The sequence below is a fragment of the Pseudomyrmex gracilis genome, unplaced genomic scaffold, assembly GCF_002006095.1.
Source record: "Pseudomyrmex gracilis isolate BER0280 unplaced genomic scaffold, ASM200609v1 scaffold_210, whole genome shotgun sequence".
Lineage (NCBI taxonomy): Eukaryota > Metazoa > Arthropoda > Insecta > Hymenoptera > Formicidae > Pseudomyrmex > Pseudomyrmex gracilis.
The window spans coordinates 22,411-48,157 of record NW_018020794.1 but is presented as its reverse complement, the minus strand read 5'-3'; the positions used below and the strand labels follow the sequence as shown (position 1 = coordinate 48,157).

The 25,747-nt window shown below is 34.4% G+C and overlaps 1 protein-coding gene across 1 annotated transcript in view; it reads right to left on the bottom strand.

The window, feature by feature from the left end:
* The window catches only part of LOC109858520, a 59,960-nt gene that overhangs the window by 17,858 nt on the left and 16,355 nt on the right, over positions 1 to 25,747 (bottom strand). The window contains exons 6-10 of the mRNA XM_020435861.1: positions 22,684 to 22,956; positions 22,029 to 22,096; positions 18,818 to 19,022; positions 18,328 to 18,473; positions 17,707 to 17,835 (exon numbers count right to left, since the gene is read on the bottom strand). Coding sequence (XP_020291450.1) covers positions 17,707 to 17,835; positions 18,328 to 18,473; positions 18,818 to 19,022; positions 22,029 to 22,096; positions 22,684 to 22,956 — 821 coding nt within the window. The remainder of the gene's footprint in view (positions 1 to 17,706; positions 17,836 to 18,327; positions 18,474 to 18,817; positions 19,023 to 22,028; positions 22,097 to 22,683; positions 22,957 to 25,747) is intronic.

Sequence of the window (25,747 nt, the reverse complement as noted above, 5' to 3'; positions counted from 1 at the left end):
CCCCCTGCCTACACCCTTACAACATAAAAAAAATGTACATGATGTCGGGAAAACAAATTTCTTTATGAAACTTTTTTTGTTCATAACTTTTTTATAAACAATGACCGCCGGATAAAACCTGCGGAACCTTACTCGGGGCCACGACATTAACAATATATCCTAAGCTCAAAGTCATCGGAAACTGCTCCCCTTTTCTGCAGTTTTACCGTCTTATGATATACAGAAGCATGTATTTTTCTAGAACTTTCAATATTGTAGTTGAAGCAAGTAAAAATTAAAAAAATTAAAATTTTATATTCAAAAAAGAATTGGTACATTTGTGATTCTAACATAAAGTCTATAGTTACTCGCTTTTTTATTTATTATAAGCACACAAATCTTAATAAAGTTTATTTATATAATTTACTTCTTTTGATATATGCAGTCCGTCTGTATTTACACTTAGCAGAAACAGCATGTCTGATAAGAAAAGCAAGTTATCTGTATTTATGCGAAATAAGATTATTTTCTTGCGTAAACATGGCAAAAGTTATCGAAAAATTGATAAAATGTTAAATTTGAGTTTCTCAACAAAGAGAAATGCTATAAAAAAGTATGAATAGACTAATTCTACAAAAAACAGATCGCGATCAGGGCGACCGAAAACATTAACTGTTGGAGAGCGATGTGACGTCATAAAAGAAGCAGTAAAACTTTCAAAAATTTGTGAGTGCTCAGAGTTTGTCTTTTAATATCACGACATTATTGGCAAAACAATTAATTCAAAAATTGTACAAAATGTTCTACATTCTACAAAAATTTACGCTAGAACAGCGAGGAAGAAGCCGTTTATCAACGAAACAAATAGGCAAAAACGGCTCTGCTTTGCTAAAGCGTATGTAAATAAGCCAATAGAGTTTTGGAAGAATATTATTTTCTCTGATGAGAGTAAGTACAACAGTTTTGGCTCTGATAGAAAAAAATTTGTAAGAAAAAGACATAAACATATCGTACATCGATATGTTGCGAGATAATTTACTACAAAGTGTGCAAATAAATTAGACACACAACAAACATTTCGGTTCCAGTAAAATAACGATCCGAGGCACTCGGCGAAAAAACACGAGAGCTTCTTTACAATGTATCCAGTTTGAAACACTACTTCAATCACCAGATGTTAATCTCATAGAAAATCTGTGATATATCATCAGGCTGCTCTTGAAACCCTGATAAAGTGAGCTGAAATGTCGGTATAAAAACTGACACTACTAACGCGGTTCAAACACAAAAGACATCTTCGAATGTTATTAATAATACAACACACCGCAAAAGCATCAAATATCAAATCTTTGACATATTTTAAATTTACAAATTCGAAAAAGAAGAATAAGAAACAAAAATTATTTAAAAGAAACACTGTTAGAAGAGCTCAAAATTCTTCCAGAAACTACAAAGAAACTTGTGGAATCAATGCCAAATCATTTGCAGGCTATAATTGATACCAAAAACATGCATACAAAACATGAAAACTTTATTTTGTGTTTAAAAAATTCAAGAGATTTGTGCATTTTTTAGAGCTGCAGCTTAAATTCGAATAACATTGTGATCCGGATATTTGGATATAATATATGTACAAATAAACTTCGGTCAACGGATAGTATTCGAATATCCGGATACTTCGTGCAGCGAATAGTGCTATTCGAGTTATTTGAATATTCGTATTATCCGGATATTTTGATATACTCAGTAGCGTATAAACTAGCTTGGAACCTTTCAGTACTCGGAGGCAGAAATGTGATCACAAAATTAAAAAAGTCTATTACAAATACAAAAATAATGATATTTATTGTTCAAGAATTTATACTTGTCATCTACGAGTAAGTTTACTCTAATTCTGATATTATATTATAAAGGATAAAGAAATAACTCTACTTTTTCTTCGTACATATTAACTTATAAATCTAAATGCATAAATATTTAAAAGTTTTATAAAATCGTACATAGAATTGTGCACNTCTATACACATAACTGTATATGAATGTGAATCGTGTGTAGGTACATATGTGAGTAAATGTAAAAAATCGTGTGTATATTTATTAATTACTATCAGTTTAAAACAATTTGATCAATAACAGTTTGATTATAGCTGAGAGATATGCGATTGTCGTTCTTTAGTTCTTATGTACAACTTTCGATTATTTTACGGTTTTACCTACATTTTACAAAATTTTACATTTACAAATTGTTAGTAAATACAGGAAAAAGAGGCCGATACAAAAAAATAGATGTTTGTATTTGAAAAAGTTAATTTAAATATTTACGTCAAATTTTTAAATTAAATTTTTGAATCTTCTTCAGTGACAATTTAAATGTATAATTACAAATAAATATACAACATTTAACTGATCTTACGCAAAGTTAACATATCTTTGACAATTTAAATGCTTTTAATAATTATAATAATAGGTTAAAATTCACGATTGACATATGATAACTCTGTAAACTTTTTAGATGTATATAAATAAAACTAATTATTAACAACAATAAAAAATTTATATGTATTATATGAGATCTGTCTCTGAAATGAGTCACATAAAATTGCAAACTAATTCAATCAATATCATGTCAGACACGAATAAGTTAAAACCGTATTTTTGGTCTTGAAAAATTTATAAATCAAAATAACCTTATCATGTCGTTTTCTTATTTTTTCTGTCTTCAAGAATGCAATCTTAGTATGTTTGAACTCAACTTATTGCAATTTATTTTTATTAGTAACATTATTTTATTTTTAATATTATTCTTTTAACATTATTGTTTTATTACATGTTATTTATGTATACATTTGTTTATTGTAAGTGTGTAATTTTCTGAAAAATAAATGTTTAGTTACTTTTATATAAAAAAGTAAAATTAAATTATTGTCTTAAATATAAATAAAAATATAAAAAATAAAACTAAAATAAGAAAACTTATAAAACTGTATGTATATATTATATACATACGTGTAAATATATACAAACCAGGGACTTATTACCGGTATGATTTCAATACCGGTATTATACTAGAGATTGTATACCGTTACCGTTATAGTACCGAAACCGATATGTACCGAAAACCGTAATAAAATACCGGTATTATTTCGGTATTCCTACTAATGGTATTCTTAAAAATTAGATAGGTTAATTAAAGCAATTTTTGTTGCATAATTAATCTTCCTACCGCTTATTGGACTTATAGACCGACAAAATATAAAGACGCTTTTTTTATAAACCAATTGAAGCAGCTGTTTCTTCATGCTTTGTTTTATTACGTAGCATGACTAATGTAAATTCATGCGGATGAGTCGAAGATACATGTGCCAATAGATTTGTAGCATGATTTTCCTAAAGATATATTTTATTTAAAAAATAATCGACGTCTAGTATATATAAATATATTTAAAACTACTTACAGTAACTTCATGTCTACAATCATTAATTAAACAATGATTTGTTGCACGATGAATCATATACTGGAAATACTCGTGTACAAAATTTGCTTTTCTCCGGCCCATTTTTTCGTATTGGACAAATTTATATATAAATTGTAAAAATCGTCTTCTGTTAGTTTCTTATAATATCAATTAATATAATATCAATCGCTTAATGTGCTCGATTGTCTACTGATGTGTCTACACAATCGTGTACTGTGTACAGTGATGTGTCTTCATAAACACAGTTCAAGTATCGGCAGCAAAAGACGAGCGTCAAATATGTATCTTATCGCTTTAACTGTGTTTATGCTAGAGCAATAATAAATAAATAAAAGTTCGATGCTTTGACGATGAGAAAACACATCACTGTACACAGTACACGATCGTCGTGTAGACACATCAGTAGACAATCGAGCACATTAAGTGATTGATATTATATTAAGAAACTAACACAGAAGACGATTTTTACAATTTATATATAAATTTATCCAGTACGACNAAAAAATGGGCCAGAATTTGTTAAAAATTGAAATTTTTAACAAATTTGGATATTGATAAATATGTCTATGTATATTTTGTTACTGTTAATTATATTAATTATTGTTACTGTTCTTAATTATATAAAAAAATAATAATAATTTAAATAATATTAAGTTTCTGTGCGGCAGTTTTTTTATAAACATTATATTATTAAAAAGTGTTATCAACATAATGACAACACTTATAGTTTTAAGATATTACTTTTAAAAAATCACGAAAAAATTATCGGTAAATATAGATAAATATGGGTAAATATACCGGTATATATTATTGTATACCGGTATGACGTCATACCGGTATTTCTGCATAAAGGTTTTCATAGTATTACCCAAAAATATCGGTAAAATACCGGTATTTTGCATACCGGTATAAGTCCCTGATACAAACAAGTAAAACTTCGATTCCACTTACCTACATATACAGTGAATCACAAAAATATTCGGACACTAAGATATGTTTAACTTTGATGGTCTGTATCTTTGCTAATTATCGAAGGAATGAACTGAAACTTGTTTCTTTTAATAGAGTAGTTATTCTACTTTATAAAGATATACAACTTATTTAACTAACTTAATGTAATGAAATAATGTTATAAAGTAAGTAAAATCACAGTCAAGTTTTGAGTTACAAAAATATTCGGACATTATACATAATTAATACTTTAGAAACTAAACTTTGCTTTTTAATACTTAGTAGCATAACCTTTATGTTTTATCACATGTTTTAAACGTTTTGGTATACTAAATATAATTTTTTTAAGATATTTTAAATTTGTTTTCTCCCACTCATCTAGTAATCTCATTTTCAATTTTTCCTTACTCTTTATAGGTGTTGTTCTTATTCTTCTGTTTAAATCGTTCCATAAATTCTCTATAGGATTAAGATCTGGGGACTGAGGAGGCGGATGTAAGATGGACAATTATACAGTAGGTACTCTTGTATAATCCGAGCTGTATGTTTCGGATCATTATCTTGGTAAAATTTGAAGCTTCTTTCAATACCCATACTGATTGCACTCGGTATTAAATTTTCTTGTAAAATATGTAAATATTTATTCTTATCTATAGTATCCTCAATAAAAACAAGTTTTCCTACTCCTCTACTCGATATGCAACCCCAGACCATAACGTTTCCTCCACCATGCTTGACAGTAGCTCGCAAATTTTTTGGATTTAGAGCTGTATTCGGCTTACGTCACACCATATGTTGTCCATCTGATCCAGATATGTTGAATTTCGACTCATCAACAAAAATAACATCGCTCCACAATGATTCTTCTCTGGAAATCATATTTTTTGCAAAAGTTAAATGTTTTTTTTCTATTTGTTTCGCTGATGTATGGTTTCTTAATAGCCACTCTTCTATTGTAACCATCTTCTTTAAGCAATCGCCGAACTGTTTGTGTACTTACATTTTTCCTACTTTTTTCTCGTAGTTCTGCTGCTAATGTGGAAGCACTCAAGCGTGGATTTTCTTTCACTTTTCTAATAATCTTTCGCTTTTCTCTTTTATTTATTATTTTTGGTCGTCCACTTTGTGGAAGTGATTCAATCCTGTTCTCGTTTTTGTATCTGTTAACTATATCTGTCACAGTCAGCGCTGCCGTGGAACTTGCCACACGTGACGTCACGTGTGGCAAGTTCCACGGCAACGATGGTCACAGTGCTTTTTTTTAAATTAAGCATTGCAGCGATTTGGCGATACGATTTTCCCTTTTTCCGATGAAAAATTACTAGTCGGCGAAAATTAAATGAGACGTTTTTACTTTTCCGAGACATCTTCACGATAAATGACAGTATAAAGACTGAACTGTATAGTAACACTGACTGTTTGGTACTAAACTTGACGCGACGTATTTGTAAACAAAGGCTACGTTTTGAGTCAAACATTTCTAGAATAACAATCCATCATTATTTGTAAATACATTGAGAAAAGAAGTATCTGTCCGAACATTTTTGTAACTCGAAAAAAGGCTGTGATCTCATTTAATTTATACTATTATTTTATTACGTCAAGTTAGTTAAATAAATTTATACATCTTTATAAAATAGAATACATACTCGAAAGAAACAAATTTCATTTAATTTCTTCCATAATTAACAAAGATACAGACCGTCAAAGGTAAACATACTGTAGTGTCCGAATATTTTTGTGATTCACTGTATACAGGGTGTTTGATAAGTACTGTCTCACCGCTTGTGTATATATATATGTGTATATATATGTATATGTAAGTTCTACAATCTCAAAATATTGAAGGAAAGACTTTGAAGTATCCGGATTTTGAATAGCTAGGGAACGAATATTCGGATATTTGTACACTCCGAATAAGACGGATAGAACGATTCAAATAATGAAGGTCGCATTGTGCAGTCAAACTTGCGACATTTCTTTCTCAATATTTTGAGATTGTAAAACTTACATTATAATCGTGTGTATCTGGATACTTCAAAGTATCCGGATCACGAATATTCGATGACGTCACTATTCAGATATCCGGATTATTATTTATTCGAATAACCGCAGCCCTAGTATTTTCTAAGTAAAACGCAAGTGTGCCAATATATTTTTGAGTATAAAATTGTTGTTTTACTTCTTTTACTTGTTTCAACTACAATATTGAGAATTCTGGAAAAATACAGTGCTAAGACATTAATGGAAATGAAATTAGTTCGGGGGGTATACAGGGTCTTTCATACATGAGATGCAAGTATAGCATCCTGTATGATTTTAAGAATTGAAAATTTCAACTCAAAATCTCACGTGTAAAAATTTAAATGTGAATGCATATATGTATGTATATATATGTATGCATGTATATATAAAAGTATATTTCGGCATAACATCCTGCAAAAATGGCTCTTATGATCTTATTCATATTTTCTTTATTAATGGAAATATTTTGTATTAATATATTACCTCATTATATAAAGATTTTTTTTTATATGAGTCAATATTTTTTAGCCACTGTATGCATATTCGGTCAATGTGAGCAAATGTGCTAGATGCTAATGCAAAAACATATACTAATTCAAGCTGAAGTTTAATTTTCAAATTCATCTAGGATGCTTGGTTTGCGTCACTGTAGATGAAATACCCCATTTGTCTGTCTATAGAAATTAAAAAACCTATTGCGAAAAAGACACTTTGGCCAGGAGTCGATCTCTCTCATTCCGTGCAAAAACAAATTCTTTTTAAAACAAGTTTTTCAAAACAACTTTTTTTTTATAAAAAAATTTAATGTTATTTAAAGAGTCTCTTAGAGATATTTTCACTAACTTTTTCTAACTTTTTCCAAAACCATGTGTATTAGGGCATATCGAAAGTGAAAAGATATGCCGAATAATAATTCTTTAGTGCAGAAAAGTTGCAAAGCGTAACTACAAGTATAATGCAAAAAACTTTTTGAAATCAATTAGTATCTTCTGTCCCAGCAAGAGTCTTGAAAATCTGGAAGTTCAGTAAAAATGAGTAAACTGATCAACACGGAATAGAGAGCGTAATATAGTTCATTTTTCATTAAGTTAACAACGTTAACATAATACGTGTAAAATTAATGTCCGAATATACCAATGTAGTTGAGTACTATACGTCCAAGATGCTGACTCTTTCAAAATAACGTTAGAAACCTGAAGAATCAATGCAAGTGTAATAAAACTGTTGTTTTTGCTGTTTCCCTATATTCTTTGAATGATCATCAGAACTCATTACTTGAAAGTAGTTGCACGTCGAATTCCACCAATCTAAATCTATTTCAACTACTTTACCACGTAGACTTTCATAACAAAATCTTGGAAATAGTCAGAGGAAATAGATGTAAATCAGTGTAAAGCAATTATTGATACTAATTACATCACAAGGTTGCCGTCACGGAAGTTGCAAGTAAGGTTATCGGTCCACAGGCCAGGGACAGATTCATTCATGTCACATTTCAGTCTCGTAATAAAATGCTCGTATTTGAGACAAAAACCGAATTTTTCACAACCTTGCGATGTAAATTTTGATTCTTCAAGTTTCTAAAATTATTTTGAAAGAATCAGAAGCATTGTCTTGGGTAATGGTACCCAACCACATTAATACATATATACGGACATTTTATACGTATTATATTAACGTTAAATTAAAATGTTGTTAAATTAAAATGTGAGAAATGAGACTGCTCTTTATTTCCCATGTTACTCATTTTATATTATTTTTATTAAATTTCCAAGTTTTCAAGGCTCTTACCGTGACAGAAGATATTAAAAGATTTAAAAATTTTTTTTGCATCATGCTTGTATTTATGCGTAGCAACTTCGCACACTAAAAAATTATCATTCGGCATATTTTTCTATTTTTGATACATTCTAGCGTGTATATATTTTATGTCAGTTATATATCAAAGTGGCAAAAAAATATATTATCTTCCGGTTAGATGACCGCAAACACGCAAACAAAGTTTGTGCAAGGAAACAAAAGAAAATTTGCCGGCAAATTGCGCTCGAATCCTCTTCCAATTTACTGCCTGAAAAGATATCCTACATAATGGAGCCACAGCCGAAATCGCGTTAATCCCGAAAAACAATCGGCACGAAAGCGTCCCGTATCGTTGTTAAGCGTGTTGCGAGCGCGACGGCAAGAGTAAATACGTGCAAACATTACCGTGGCGAGAGTTACGCGCAAAAGTTCTAAAGTAAACGAAACGAGCCTAAAAGTAGTCAGCAAATAAAGAAAAAGCAATAAAGCAATAACAAATCCACTGAAAGAAATACAATAGGCTTAGTCATAATGGATCTCTTTTAGTTTTCAATTTTTTTGTTCTTCAAAAGAACAAAATTTCAATTTTCTTTCAGTATATTTTAAAATATATTTTGAACCAAAAGAAAACTGTTCACATATAATCAATTATTTTACATTTAGTAAAACATTTAGTAACTATATAAAAACTACAAAATTAAAAAAGTTTAAAATATAATTTATGATTATAGTACTACAATGAGTATTTATCAGGTATTTAACCTTTCTGTTTGTTTACAAAATAAATTACAATTTTTCAAGCAAACGCAAATGAGCAAATTATTTTATATATCTCATCATATTACACAAGAAAAACGATACTATATTGCACTTAAATATAAATACTTTTAATAATTTGCTTTATGACGGTGAAATAAAATTTCTTTTCTTCTTAGTAGAGAAGGAAATGATTGCGTGTCGGATTCAGGGATTCGAAGATTGCAAGAGCAGCCCTGCCAGTTGCAGCCCGCACGAGCTGCTTCCCTTTAAATCGACGAAAATAAGGGAGGTTTGCGTGTTAAAGGATCTTTCTCGTTGTTCCGCGTGTTCGTTCTTAAACTCTAAAGCCCTCGAGGCGTCGGCGCCCCGTTGGACTGTTCTAAAAATGAACGAGGAATTCGTACACCACCGCAAAGAATCGACTGTTCGCAACGCGAGAAGTTATCCGGTACTTAGCATTTACTAGTGAATATTAAGCGCAAAGCAAAATGAAGCTGTTAGCGTAATCTAGCGCGTTTTTTTTTCCATAAAAAAATTATTAGCTAATTTGTTTCCATAATAAAATTATAAGTTTCTAATGCACGTTTCCAAGAGTAGATTTTATATAAAAAATAGAAAATAAAGAAAATTATTTTAACAGTAAGCACAGTAGAAATCTGTTTCTTATTTTCTACGTACAATGAAAGAGAAAAAAATAAAAAAATTAAAAAATATACAAAAAGCGCGAGAAATATAATACGTAATTTTGCAATGTGAAATTTCGTTTATATTAGAGATGACATTTGCAGTTCTGACAGCATTCAGACACCGTTTCTTTTTTGAAGGAATCTATAGCACACGCGTATTTCCTTTCTGTCAAATTCGAGTATCACGATATAATTAAAACTTACGAAAGAAACTGACTGACAAAGAAACAACCTCTTTTTTTCTCTCAGCTTCTCACCAGAGATCTTGAAAAGCCCAGAGTATACGCATTAAAAATAAAAATTCTACATTAAAAATGAGAGATCGTCCTTGTTTCGTTTTATATAGCCATGCCGTTTTATATAGCTATGGCTCGACGTCGAAACTTCAGACGATAAGATCTCGAATATATTAAGTTTGTAGAGTCTCTCTGTTGGAACAAGAGCGAATCAAAAATTTAGAGGAGAATCTCCACGTGTTTTTCGCCACGGATGATGTAAAATCATTATCGCTTAAGACAATAATCCCAAATTGTTTTTCCGATTTCTTCGACTTCTAATTACAATTAATCGGAAACAAAATTAACAAGTAAATAGCTGTTTAATGTGTTTGAAATTTGAATCGTTGTTCGTGAATCGCAGAAAGTGTAGCTCCTACGAAAGAGATCATTTTCCCGCGTCAGCTCAAAAACAGACAGACTTATAAAAAGCAGCCGCTTCGTCTTGCTGTCACATCAGAGCGTACTGATAGACGGTGCGGTAGAACCGCGTCCCATTCGTTGGAAGCGATCGTCGCGACGCGTGAGCAGAATATGGTATCGCGCAAACGGCATGTAGCGCGAATACGTGTTTCGTGACGACATGTCGTTTCTCTCCTCGTCAAATTGGCAGCCCGGCAATACGTAAGGAGCTATTATCAGGAATGCGTTTATCTCGTCATTCTTTCTTGGATATATCACGACGATAAAAGCAAAATCCGGACGAACGATCGCGCTGCGCTGCGAGTGTCGCACGTGTGACTAAAATATTTATGATATTACGATTCTAATGTTGATAACAAATCAAAAACTATTACAGAAATTACGATATTCTTCCTATACACAGAGATTTTTCTATAAATATAAATAAATTACCAGTAAAATATTGATCGAAACGTCCGGAATACACTGCGTTTAATGTTGCATTTAATCGTTCACTTTTAAATTTGGACAAGGCTTTCTGGTGTTTTGTCTTATAAATATACATAAGTTAATTTATTGCGACGACGAGTTTATTGCTATTTTCATTTCTCAAAATCTGTTACATTAATGTCAATTGTCTCTCTGAATATGTAATTTTTCAGTTTAATTTTCTGCTATTTACAAATACAATAAAAAGTATTTAAGTTTGGTTTTCTATATCCAGTCAGATTCAATGTTCAAAAATGCAGTAATAGCATCAAAGGGGTCAAAACAAAGTATAAATGACGTCACATTGCGCATCGATTTGCGCATTCTCGCTGCACAAAGCCTGTCAGGATGTTCGATAGACTGATCCATTAAAGTATTGAAACCTTATCTCAATGAAGGCGACGATACTACACGAATAGGTAGACCGCCATTTCGAATCTCATTGATTCGATCGATCGACGAACACCAAAATGTAGCGCGATTTTCCGTTACATCACTTCCAGAATCTGGAACGTATCCCCAAAGGTTCGCGTACACGAGTGCCCCAAATTGGACAGCGTCATGCGCTATTTGATCAAGCCAGTTTAAACCGCCAAAAGTCGATTTTACATAATTTATTTAAAATTTATTTTATAATATTACTGTTAATCTAAAACAAAAAATCACAAAAACATATTACATATAAAATAAATATAAGATTATTTTATATACAAGTTCAGACGTGAGTCTCTCAGACTCGCTCAAAAATTACGCATCAGCGTAATTTTTAGAAAAAACGGAGTTTTTTAAACACTTATATCTTCAAAACTACTAAAGATTTTTTCATTTTTCGGGTTTTTTATAGGCGCAGAATTGTTCAAATTTTTGATTCAAAAAAACAAAATTGGAAAAATATTGATTTTTCGTAGAGATATTCGATTTTAAAGTCGCGTGGGTCTCACAGACCCGGTCTGGCCAACTTATCGTCATCATTTTTGAAGTCTGGCCACAAAGAGTTAAAAAAATTTTCGCACTTGAGAGCTGCTATAAAAAGATACACAATGAAAAACTAAAAGTTTATCAATTCTTGTCAAAAAAAGTTTTGTAATAAATTTTCGCAGCATAATCGAAACCAATAAAACAAGATTCTGCTTGTTCAGTTTCGAGAGGACTATCGTTCGCTCTCTCTTTTGTCTTAAGACTTACGTATTGTTCGATCTGTCGCGACTCGAGACATCGAGCCGAACATCGAGCAGACGCAGGTGTTCCACATAGATAGCAAGCATTGGCACAAGGCCAACAAAGGCGCCTATATATATGTACTCTTCCTCCCTTCATATTTCCTAACGTTCTCCCGTCGGGTTCAACTTCGCATTCCAGTATCGATCCCGAAGTCTCTGCGACTTTTCATTGAAGTTTCATGCGTCACTTAAGTGGCTTTTCTTTGTCATTTCTTTCTTTTGTCGTTCCCCATCTCGATGGCAAGGAAATGTCAAAAAATTGCACGGAGGCGATGTCTTGGAAATGCTCGAAAAATATAATTGTAATAAAAACTGACTTTCTACAGACAGTTTAAAACTATTTGAGTATATATAGAGTCAGTTTTTAAATAACATTATATTAATATTATTGTATATGTATTCAATAATATTAAATTGAAACGAAGTACAGTTAATATTCCTAAATATTCACCACTGATTTTAATGTAAAAAACGAGATATATGTTTTACACTTTTACGCTAAAAATCAGGACTGAAATATCGTTACTTTCTTTGATAATAAAAGAGATAATATAACAAAGAAGTAACTATTTTTCCCAAGTCAACCCCTGCACGTGCCGTTTTACGCGACAAGCGGTTTCATCGCAATTTGTCCTTCGAAGTGCTCGATTTCTCGCATGTCGTTGCGCACGATATTTTTTCTCGCCGCCTTCATTACATACTCACGAGCATATGTTTAGCGACGATGTTAAACACGACAATCCACTCTGTCAGTTAAAAAAGATGAAAAAGATACGTGACCGATTTTAACGACCTTTGCAATTTTTCCACGACATTCTGTTTTTCAACAACGAGAACGCGAAAAACAATAATAACGATTCGGCACGAAATTGCGAGAGCGAAAGAAAATCGAAACGACCGTTCACGAGATAGGGGCGGAAAATCCGAGAAAGAGGTCAGAGAGAGGTCCGCGATGGCGTCGAGATGGTTCTTTGAATTATTAGGGATTCTGGACGCGCGAGTTCTCTATTTCTGGGATCCTTAATCCCTCCGTCCTGATGGTACCCGCGAGTGGAATGCTCTGCTTTTCAGATTTTCCTCTCGCAAGATTGTCTCTTTGTGCAAGTAATACGATATTTGTGAGAAATTCTGTCTATTTGTGTGCGAAGTAAACATTCTCAGATTCACAGGAAAGTTGTGTAAGCGCTTTATAAGGCAAACAAATCAAATTGTCTTTTTTATTTTGTTGAATAAATAATTTTGCAAAATCTTCAACAAAATTTATTGAGAAAGAAAATCACACAAAATTCAATTATACAAAGTTATGGTTTTTGTTTGCAAAACCAGTACGACCAGTAAGACAAAAAAAAAAGATTTTCTCAAATTCTCTTTTGAGAATTTGACGACTACAAAATCCAGGTACCTACATAAACGATAACGTTTACACTGGTAGACGGGCTCGAAAGCACCTGGTATGCATTCGTTGGCGTAAGAACGGCGGGCGTTGAATTATTGTTAACCTCGTAAATGCAGTCCGGCAGCTGTCGTCGCGCTCGTTGCTGAATGCGACAAGGCATTTCGGTAAAATATGCGAATGCATAATTGAAAAATGGCGGAGCACGCGTCTCAGGGAGAGAGACCGCGGCTTTTTCGTCGTTTCTCGAACTGCCGTAAGATGGGATTAAACTGCGCCGTCAAGGGGATAACTTCGCTCCCGCTACTGAATAAAGATCGCGAGGTATCACTCTGGGGTATGTTCCCGGGAGAATAATTCGTTATCTTCCGGTTATGATATTCACGGGTATCACCTCGGAATCTATCTTCTCATCTTTCCTTTTCCCTCCCAAAAAGTCATGCACAGTCTAATTCTGTTTTGTGTGACACGGTAAATTTTCGCTATTTCCGAGCGACGTAAAATAGACGGTGCGCGGAGCACGAATTTCTGACAAACCAAAGACTAAATTGTTCGAAACTCAATTAGCTACATTGAAAATAAATGCATTATACATATGTATAAGTGTGTAACTACATTGCGCTTTCGATAATATTATCGACGAAGGAACGAAATTGATTAAATTCGCGGCATTTGAATAGCGGAAACAACTGTCTCGATATCACTTCGACAAGAATATAAAGCCAAAGTACGTTAAAAATTTAATTTAATCAATTTGATTATTCAGTAGAAAAACTGCTCGGCAATTTTAATCAAACATTATTGGACATGCAATATTCCAGGCGTTTTCTACCTACGGTTCCGGTTAATCGAACAAGCGTAATTGGTTGCAGAGAGAAAAAGAGAGAAGAGAGAGAGAGAGAGAGAGAGTTTAAGAGCGCGATATTGATAGCGAATCAGGTCGAATTATCGGACACAATTATTGGCAAATCGTGTAAAACGAAACTAATAATCGCGCCAACAACAAAGTTCCAATTAAAAGCGGATCAATATGTGCTCACAACGTCGATCGAATACACTCGATCGCATCCGGCTGACAAACAGTCGACTGAATTCAAATAATGATTCGAGCGGAATATCCGAACTCGTAAAGTTTCCGCATCGAATCGCATAAATCCCCGCACGGCGGTAGACGACGATGCAACCGGGACAAGAGAGAACACCACGGAAAGAGAGGAAAAGAGAGAGAAGGCAGAAAGTGAAAGATGAGGGAAAGTAAGACGAATGTCGGGCGAGGGAGAAACGAGCGATTTCGAGTCGCAAAGACGGCACCACGGTCTTTCGCTATATTAGCAAAGTTTTATGACGTATGTAGCCGCGACGTGCAGTCACCGAGGGAAAATGCAAGTTTCCGTCTTTCTTCGTCGCTCTATGGTGTCGCTACGAGCCCCATGGGCCGCCCCCAACATAGGGGTAGAGACGAACGTCGTCGGGGGACGAGGAGAAGGGAGAAAAGCCGACTGCCAGAGAAACTTATGCGAATCTGAAAATTTTGAGACTATCGTAGACAGCCTCGCGATAGGTTGATGTCGTCTCTTCGAACGTCTCTACAACTTGAATCTGTATTTACAGCGCTTGAAGTTTTGTTAAACTTAAACTTTAAAGTTTTTTCTTTTGTGTATTTACACTAATTCTGAAAGTTTTTTTTAATACTTTTGTCGATATGTAGAAGTAATGAGAAAGTGAGAGAAGATTGAACTACCTTTATCATTGCACGAACTTGTAGCGAAAAGTTCTGCCGTTATATCGCGAAATAAAAAGAAAGAGAGATTCTCTATCTATGATAACAATCATCCCCGAGGCCGATAAATTCACTCAATTCCCTAAACTCGTCTTTCTCTTTGCGATCACTCCTTAGCGCGATTCTTCGATCTCTCCGAACAATTTTCGATCTATTTATCTATATATCTATATCGCGCGTAGTTTCTCGTCCACTTTACTGTTTCGTTTTGAAACGAAACTATCCCGCCATCAATGGCAGAAACGAATTCCCGTAATCCCGTCAAACGCTTGCCGTCGAGTCGCTACTTTAAAACCGCCCAACAAACGTTTGATGAGCAAAGTTAATAAAATATATCATTAGACCCCGAATATGATTTCTTTTTTTATCTTAATCATGCTTTGTTATTTAACCTAAATCATTTGTTAATTAAGTGCGTTGTATTATAAACCAACTATAGTCTAGTAAAAATCAAGATATTAAAGGTATTTATTCTTTTCAAATAAATTATTTGAGACATAACACTGGTTTTGCAAAAATACCGTTTCTTTTTAAAAGCGCAAATTTTAATATATAGAATTTAGTGTATTTATAAATTTTTTTAATAAAAAATTCATTTTATAGTTCTATAGAATATATGAAGTGATTTTGATACAAGTTTTTTTCTCATGTTTTTTTTACATATTTTTCAAAGAATGGTGATTTTACCGACAATGTCCCATCGATCGCACGCATGATCTCTTCGACACCCCGCATGTCACTAAATGCGCGTTGCTTTCTGTTCACAGTACGCATTTTGCACAGTCATACTGGTTCCCGGAACGATTTCCAATTTGTGATCAAGCGCCGGTCCATTTGCAACTTGATGGAAGTATTCTGGACTCGAATTGCCGTGTTGTTCCACTGATCGAACTGTCCCTTTTTTGTGCAATTTTTTGACGTCGGAAATCCGGGGATTATAAAAATATCTCAGCGTTTTTTATATAAATATAAATATTTGTAAAATACATTAATCGCAAAAAAATGCGATAATTACGCTTGATCAGTCAATTAACATTATAATACAATTATTCAGTACTCTACATTTGTTATTTTATTGTTGAAGTTTGATTTATTCCGCAACTTGTGAAAAATTCCAACAAAGAAATAGAATTATTATTTTCTATTATTATTATTATTATTATCATTCTTATTATTATTATTTTTACTATTTTCTTTCGCACGTTTCGTGTTAAAAATAAACTTGAAACTTCTTCCGCGCTAAAAAGGGGTGGTTTTTTTAACACCTTCAATCATTAAAATCGATACGTGTGCTGACCGTCAATCAGCGATTTCAATCTTGTATTTTAACGCATTATAAATTCGGCCATGATGATATATCGGGTGTGCCTGCTCGAATCGAGCGGCAGTGTATGCAAGCGGACTATAAATCACCGAGTTTTAATCACTCTGCGTGCATTTTAAGCGACCACATTATGTGTCCGAGACACGCGTAAGGTTGCACTCTCGCGTGCAATAACCTTGCAGATCGATCGGCGATCCGCGGCTGAGATCTATCGCGCTCTGCGGAGGGTGAAATTCGGCAAGGAACAGGCAAGGATTGATCGCGATAATCCTCCGCCCGAGCGACGCCGGGAGATTCGTCGGGGAAATTAAAACTTTCGCGAGGACCCGTTATCGCTCTCTCGCACCGACTTCCGCTCGGCTGCACGCACGCGCGTGCGTCAAATCGCCGTCGTTCACGCAAGGCAGCTTTTCTTGAACTCGAAGGCAGTTGCAAAACCTTCACAAATTGTATAATCTCAATTTTTTGTATACACACGATCTTGCTCTGTATTATACAAATGATTAAAAAAAAAGAAAAAAAATTAAGCCGACTGTAATTTTAATTCTTTGCGAACACGAAAGAAAAGTAACATGCAATTTGTGAAACGTAAGTTTCAGAGAGAAGAAAGTTGTATCATTGAAATTTTAGAACGTCTCGCAAATTTTTATCGAAATCAATAAATTTTTATCTTATATCATCTCCCGCGCCGTTCTGTATTTTTAACGTATCATGTTGCGAAATTTTTAATCGAGATGTCACGTGAAATCCAAAATATATCGCTCTATTAAACGAAGTAGCGACTGAAAGTTTACATATTTACTTTTAAGTTTCGTGAAATAAGATATCTTTCCGTGAAAAAAAAAAATTAAGTTCTATTTTCAGATCACTACTTTACGAAGTTGAAATTTTCAAGTAACAGTAAATAATTTTCAACTATTGGTAAAACATAACGCACCTTATAGAAATAATAATTAAAAATGATCAAGATTTTTGAATTCAGTTTATCTAGATTTAAAAAGAGAAAAAAAATAAACGTGATATACAAGAGCGGAGCTTTGTCTAGCGCTTTCTTGAAAAGTGCATTCGCGGACTTATCTGTAGCTCTCGCACGGAAGCTTTCAATTTCCTCTTTGCAATGCGAAAAGGTTTGTCCGAGATTCGCTTACCTTGACGCGCAGCAGGTGCTGTGGACTCTGTCCCTGGCTGCTATTTAAGGGTAGATTGTCGGTCTCGAGACGCGCTACTGCAATCACGTTTTCTCGGGTCGAGTTGTATAGAACGAGCGTGCATATTGTCTGTAAATGGAAGACACGAGGACTGTGACCCCTTGACTCTTGGCGTTGTCGTCGTCGTCGTCGCGATTATTAAATTCCGCGCGATCCGATTTAGTTTTTAATCGTCGCGCAGTTTGACGAGCCGTTACATTTCTTATTGACATTTCTCATTATCGAGATTTCGCTCGCCCGATCGGAGATGCTACGCATTAATTGCATTCTGGGAATTTTCCGGAAACGCTTCTCTCTCCTCTTCTCGAACCAGTTGACACTGAATGAGAGTAACGGGAGATGTAATAAACTCCGCGATTAATCGACTGATTTCAAGAACGTTCCATGAGTCATCAAATCCATTTTAAATAATTGTTCTAAAATAATTTTTTGCAATCTCAAAATTCACAAAATTTTTCTCTCAACGTATTCGAGCGGTATTACTTAAAAAATGCCAATTTCATTGTTCAGAAAAAATATCCTGCGACGACGACGAATACGACCGATAAAAACGTGCCTCACCTGATTATTGATTTCCTCTCTCATGAAATCGTCGAGAGACGACACCGCGTCCAGCACGGTCATGTTGTTGTGCTTCTTCAATAAGCTCTCGTCCTTCTCGCTGTATCCCAGGAACATGAAAACCCCGTGCGGTATATTATATGAGTCTGCGCAAACAACACGACACCGGATATTATTTGGTGCGAAGAGAAATTGTTTCTTGCCGGGTTTGCACGAAAATCGTATTTCATCTTCGTGCACAAACTTAAAAAGAGATAAACAGTCACAGTGAGAAGAGAAACGTTCATTATCAAATATATAAATCCGTTCAAATTATGTGTGGAAACTGAAATACAAGACCTGCTAATTAAAATTAAATTATACAAGAGCACACAAAATTAAAACAATTTAGCTATTTATTTCTGTAATAAAAAATAATATTTTTAAGAATTAAAGAAGTCTCTCATTTAAATAACGACTTTTTATCAATATAAAAAAGATGATAGCTCACTAGGCGTAGGCCGCATGCATATGAAGCTGCCGCTATAACACAGACATGGACCCCGATGCGCCTGGTAGGCCGGTGCTTCGTGGTTGTAGAAAGCGAAGTCCGTTTGGCAGGAGAAAGACTCGACGCAGATAGTGTTGCAGGAGACCTGATCGACTTTCTCGCAATGACAGACGTCCGAGCATTCGGGTTCCTCGTCACGATAAAGCTATTGTAAATGCGTTACGATTAATTACTACTATTTACCTTATCATACGTTTCACACACACACACACACACACAGCGCGTATTTTATAAATAAATAAATTTTATTATCAATTAACCCTTTGTTCGTAGACTGGGTCTCTTAGACCCACTCAAAAATTTCAAACTGTCTCTAGATATTAGTTTTTAGTGACATCTGAGGACCCTGAAAAGAAGTTTTAGAACCTTAGACAACGGTAAAGAATGTTGACAGCGTCAACATTCTTCAGTCAGCCGTCCAATAGTAGCCGTCAAATATTCGCTTTGCGAATATTTAGTTGTGAAAATTGAAAAAAGTCTAACAGATCCAAGTCTATAGGAGACATTAATTTTTCAAAAAGTAAGTAAATTGTTTTTAGTTGGGCACTTGTAATATCAAGTAAGTGATGTGTTTTTTGTTTCATAATTTTGTCAAAATTTATGTAGTTTTACAGCAATTTATTAAGTTATGCAAAGTATCCGATTTGCGCTTACGGGAACTGCAACTCGAACTGAAATATTAGTAAAAAATTGGGTAATTATATACAAAGTAGTTCTCCTCACCGATTTCAATGACCTTGAAATATGTTGTTAGGAACGTCATTCTGAACAACTTTTCCCTATGTTATCGCCGCTCGGCTCTAGTTTTCGAGTTGTACACAAAAGAAGTCCTTCCCCTTGCAGGAGTTGTCAAAACTCCCCTGCCTACACGTGTCGTACAAACAAAATATTTACTTCTTAAATCAACACAATGTTAGAAAACAAAGATTTATTTATAAAAATTTTTTAGCGTATAACTCGAAAACTACAGCCGAGTAGCGGTAACATGTATAAAGAAAAGTTGTTCAGAATAACGTCGTTAACAATGTATTTTAAGGTCATTGAAATCAGTGAGAAGAACCACTTTGTATATAATTACCAAAAACTTGTCTTTTCCTCAAATGCTTCTTCAAATGTATCTTCAAAACTACTTGAAAGTTTTTTCAATCTGTTTTTTGGTAAAAATGCTGAATAGGGAAGACCCCTTCAATCACACATACAACTTCTCGTTTATATATGTTACAAAGTTTACGCTCCTGAATAATAATATGAAGGTAAAGCTCGTATTGTTTATTTTAAAAAGTTATAAACAAAAAAGTTTTATAAATAAATTCTTATTTTTCGATTCCATGTACATTTTCTTTGTATTTTAAGTGTTTAGGCAAGAGGAAGGGCTACGCAGGGACTTCGCTCCTCCCCCTGCTTCTCCCCCTGCTCCTCCTAACCCGAAAAAAATAAGGAATGACTTCCGATTGCTCGTGCATCACCGCACACGTGTACGCACGACATAAACATTTTCGACACTAAGCGAATGTAAATGAAAGTCATTCCTTATTTTTTTCGGAGCAAGGAAAAGCAAGGAGAGAAACGAAGCTCCTCCCTTCTGCCTAGACACTTAAAACACGAAGAAAATGTACATGGGATCGAAAAATAAGAGTTTATTCATAAAAAGTTTTTTGTTTATAACTTTTCAATACAATGAGCATGGGCTAAAACTTTTTAAAACATATATGCTCTTTTCTCTGCATCCTCTCAAGAAAAAATAAAGAACGGCTTTTGATTAAATGTCGCGTCATGTTGAGAGTGTATTCGTGGTTTTTCGAGAGAGGTGCAGAAAAAGACGCAAAGTCCTCCCTGCTTATAATGCTTACAACACGAACAAAAACAACATAAACAAAGTATGTATAAGGCCTTACGAGCCATTCTCAAGATGTTTTGAGTAGAAACTTGTACGTGTATATATATACATACACATGTAACGAATTCAACTTGTAAATTTTTACAAGTGAGTGTTTTTTGAGTTGAAAACTCAATTCTTAAAATCTCACATATGTGAGATGCAAATCTGGCATCCCGTATGATTTTAAAAATTGAGTTTTCAACTCAAAAAACACTCACTTGTAAAAATTTACAAGTTGAATTCGTTACATGTGTATGTATATATATACACGTACAAGTTTCTACTCAAAACATCTTGAGAATGGCTCGTAAGGCCTTATACATATCTTGTTGGTAATTTCACGAGCCTTAAGTCATAATTGTATAAACAAAGTAGTCTTATTAAGAGACCCTGTAGTTTTGTTTATATTTCTCAACACATTGATGTAGTTTAATTATCCATGAGCAAACAAGCGTTAAACACGTTCCTACACAAATTCCTTCATTTGACATACGATTTAGTCCAACTAAACTATTTATGCAACAAAAAAGTAATACGCCAACAAATTAAATGTCGGAAAATAAGAGTTTATTGATGCAACTCTTTTGTTTATAATTTTTTAACAAACAACGAGCGACGGCTAAAACCTTTTTTGTTTATTTACTCTGTATTATAGACATTTCTGTTTTTGATGTATTAAACGATACAACGGCATTTGATAATGGAAGAAGGGATTTTTGAGAAGACGTATCAAAGGTTTCTTCGATGAAGCGATTTGTAACAGCAGTTAGTCGGCAGTCAGCGCTAAATCTCATTGTAACATATCTATATTAAATACAACGCCTCAAGATCAATCTGTTTCTATGTGCAAAAGTTCTTTTTTTACTCTTACCTAACTTAATCCACAATTCTTCTTACAAATATATCTATATATGTACGTGTAACTTGATATCGTTGAGAATCTTATCGGAAATCTCTTAGCTTGAGTTATAGAGTTGGGAAAACCTCTCGTTGTGTAAGACGAGAAGAGTTAAAGAGGCACAATGTCGCGACGTCAGATTGAGATTCAAGGTAAAATCGCGGTCGATTTCCCTTTTATGGTAAGACTAGTGTGCGCGCGGCAAATATCCGACTTTCTCTGGCACTTCTCTCCCCACTACTAGCATCGCGCATGACGCTCACAAATCCCCTTGCTTTTCTTTCAGTCTCGAGCGAGCGTCGTGTCGTCGCTCGAGAGCAACGGGTGCTTTTACGTCGACGATCGCGCGAGAGACTCAGGAGATTGCGACTCACCCTTTTGCCTTTGCCCTCTCTTATGTATTGGGGACTTCTGTGCCCGGCCCTCTGAACCGCGCAGAAGCCTGCAAAGAAAATGACGTGAGAGAGGCCGTCTTTTCCACCAGATTGTTTCTTCCAGACCTTTATCAATCTCTCTTTTCGTCGCATCTCACCCCCGTGGGCGATCTATTTAATTTGTTTCTCGGCAAAGAAAAAAATTAAAAATTTACTTTTTTTCCGCAAACACACAACAAGCTCTCTTTTTGAGGGATGTTGAACATCTTTAGATTGAACATATGTCTAATTGACAAATAAGAGTTCTACAATTTTGAAAACGATTTAAAAAATTACTTAAAGAATTATTATTAATAAAGAGTTATTGAAGTACAAAAGATCTTAAAACAATTTAATTTTTATTGCACTAAAAGTATCCGTAATAGTGACTTTTTGGGTATGGAATATTAAGAGGTTTATATAACCGATTATTTAGTGGTATATGTATTTATCCGTACAATTCTAAGAATTCGCCATCAAATCAGCAAGATAATTATTATTAGTAGGTAATTAAAATCTGACAATCGGAAATTCGATTTAACCCAGCAGAATTCGATCAATAATTGACAATCATTACGTAGCGAACTAATAATGATGAACGCGTTTACAAACTCACGTGGCGCCTGAGTGGTGGTCGTAGTGGTGCTCGGAGTGCTGCTTATGGTGGTGCTGCTAACGGTAGTGCTAGTAGTAGTTGTGATTTCCCAAGTTTCCGCGGGTTCGGCGGTCGACCACGCCGTCACTTTCGGTGTTCGATTATCTTCGAGTTCGGCTGTAGTGGTCGCCGTAGTGCTCACTGGTGACGAGACAACTATTGTCGTCGTCTTCATCGTCGTCGTTCGCAACTGATGATGTTTCCTACGTCCATGATAGTCTTTTTGTGACTCCACTGTAAACATACCAACGATAATATCTCATGAAACTCATCAAACTGAGAAAAAAAGTAATCGTTAGAAGTGCAAAATGAAAGTAAGTAGTAGAGGTATATAATAACAATAATAAACGGTGCCAGCGTTTTACATTAAATTATTATCTGCTTTGTGTCCAATTTCAGAAGGTAAAAATATTTTTTGCATCAAAGTAAATTAATTCTATGACGCTTTGTGTCCAAAGTTTATTATAAAAATTTTCTATTTAAATGAAGAGATCGAAGTATTTTTGCAATATTAAATTTGTCATTAATATGATTTTTCATATTTTCCACCATCGCTGTGTCCATTACACTATTGCGTGTCGAGTTGAACGCAAACTTTCTCATTTAATTTTTCGTCACAATATCACTCTCGTATAATATTATTCGCGCGAGGCTTCCACATTCGGGGATTTTGTTCCAAAAAATTCCGTCACTTTCTGTCGCAAGTTGCGGCGTTTCACGGCGCAATAATAAGCGGGAAAAACTGCCGTCCGGAATCGTCGTCGCTGTTGCGATCTCGGGTTTGATACTTTCCCTCTTTGCGCGCGCCAAGAAACGGACGTGCGGCCGCAAATAACAACCGCTAAGCAATATAAAGTGCCGAACGGAGAGCCTGTAAAATTGCAGTTGAATGTACACGTGTAGCCCCATCCGGCGCGGAAGTATGAAAGTATCGGGAAAGTCGCCCCGGTCTCTGTATCGCCGGCGGCGCAGCTGCTGTTGAAATATTTCAACTACCGAGGGGGGGCTCCGGGGTGATTACACTTTCAAGGGGGCGCCTCTTTCCTCTCTCGCCCCCGCGAGACGCCTACAGCAATAATAGGAAACGTAAGATGCGCGTAATAATATTTTACGAGCTGCAGCTCGGCGACCTGCAACTTTTTATTTCGGCAAAATAGATTATTAGGCTCGTCAGCGTTGTGAAAAACGCGCCTCGCAAAATTGCACAGCAATGGCGACAACGTACAACCTAATTTCTTGCTTTTCTTTTAAAAAGTGGATAGATAGCGCGCTCTTGTAAGACTTGACGGTAATATCGAGGGAAAGTTAAAACGCATGGCGTTATATTAAGAATATTCCGAATAAGACAGATCTGTAATGCGATCTACGGTGATCTATGGCGATCTATACAGTTACGTCGCAGTGTCACGCGCAGAATTGCAATTACACCGGTCGAACAAACGACACAGGTTGGCTCTTATCGATCTTCTTGACCCCGTCGAGTTGTAAAGCATCGCGGACGCAATGGGCTGCATTCAGTCGGTAGATAAGTCATTTAGATACGAAGAAATTGCATCTCCTGCGCTTCTGGAAGTGCATCATGCCTAGACGCATTGGCAGCCGCTTCGTACAATTACGCTGCTTATACACGCTTTAATGTTTGTACATAAAGCGTCCCGGAATAGAAATTAACGCCGGATGAACTCTTCAGCAACTTCCAAATCGAGTCTATTGTAATTTGCCGGCCCTTTATATCCGCTGTTGTGAATATCTTAATAAAAAACAGCGAAGCTGAATTAAATTTCTTTCATGAAACAAGATTAAGACAATATAGTTAAAAAGTGAACTTTTTCTTTTTTATTATGTGAGTAGGGGAGACCGGGGCTAGTTGTGACACGGGGTTAGTTGTCAAACTGCTATTCTTGCTTACTAAATCTTGGAAAATATTCTTCTTTTTATTGTAAGTTGCTACTAGTTGTGCTAGTAACGTGTACGAAAGAACTTTTCTTAAAAACATTATATATGATATTTACGAGCACTTTTGTAAAACTGGATATGGCAAGTAGATTTTTCTGATCTCGATTCTTTAGTAATTTTATATTGGTTTTAAAATTTCTAATTGCAATTTTACCTTATGTATAGGAAATATGGTAGTTTTTAATAAGTTTTCCTATATTTATTTAATCGTCATCGCGCATCGCAGTTTATAAATATAATATCTTTTATTTAAAATGAACGTTTGAGATAAGTTGACTCAAATTGAGACGGGATAAGTTGTCACACGGTGAGTAAGCGCGAAGAAGTAATCGCAGTGATCGTTATGCGCCATTATAACTTTTTCAGTATCTGTCATTGTTTTTTTTTATTAAAGATTAGGTTACTAATTATGTTTTATAATTTTTAAGTAATTTAGTATTGTGAAATAATTTAAAGTTGTTTTTTATATATATATGATTATTAATATAGTATAAATACTTTATACTTAATGTATAATGTTATGTACTCTCAATAAAATTAATAAAATATTTTTTATTTTTAGTATTGTCGTAAGTTTTGGATTAAATTTCAAGTTTCATAAAAGAAACCGAGTTTACTCTCTTAGCAAAACAATTTTAATACAATGCTTCCGGAACTTACTGTTCAAAAAAATTACAAATATTATTTTGCATAAATAAGAAGGAAATTACGTTCACAGCAAAATGTCGTTTTTATGAAAAACCGAACAGGAAATATCGCGTTGCGCTGATAAAATCATATTACGAGTTAAACAACTACCAGCTAAAGCAGTTAGTTATAGTCAGTTTTCAATTAATTAACATTCCGATAACGATCAGTCCAGTGTGTGAATATTTTTATTGCTCTTGATAATTCAGTATCAATTAGATTTTGCATTTTTGAATAATTCGATATGTACCGGAAATATTTTCATTTGTTTAAAAGTAAGTCAATTATTTAAAAAAACTTTTTCAGGTTTTTACGTATTCTTCCGGAAATTCTCGAAATAAATTTTGAAGCGTTACAACGTTATCACAATATTCTCCCTGAA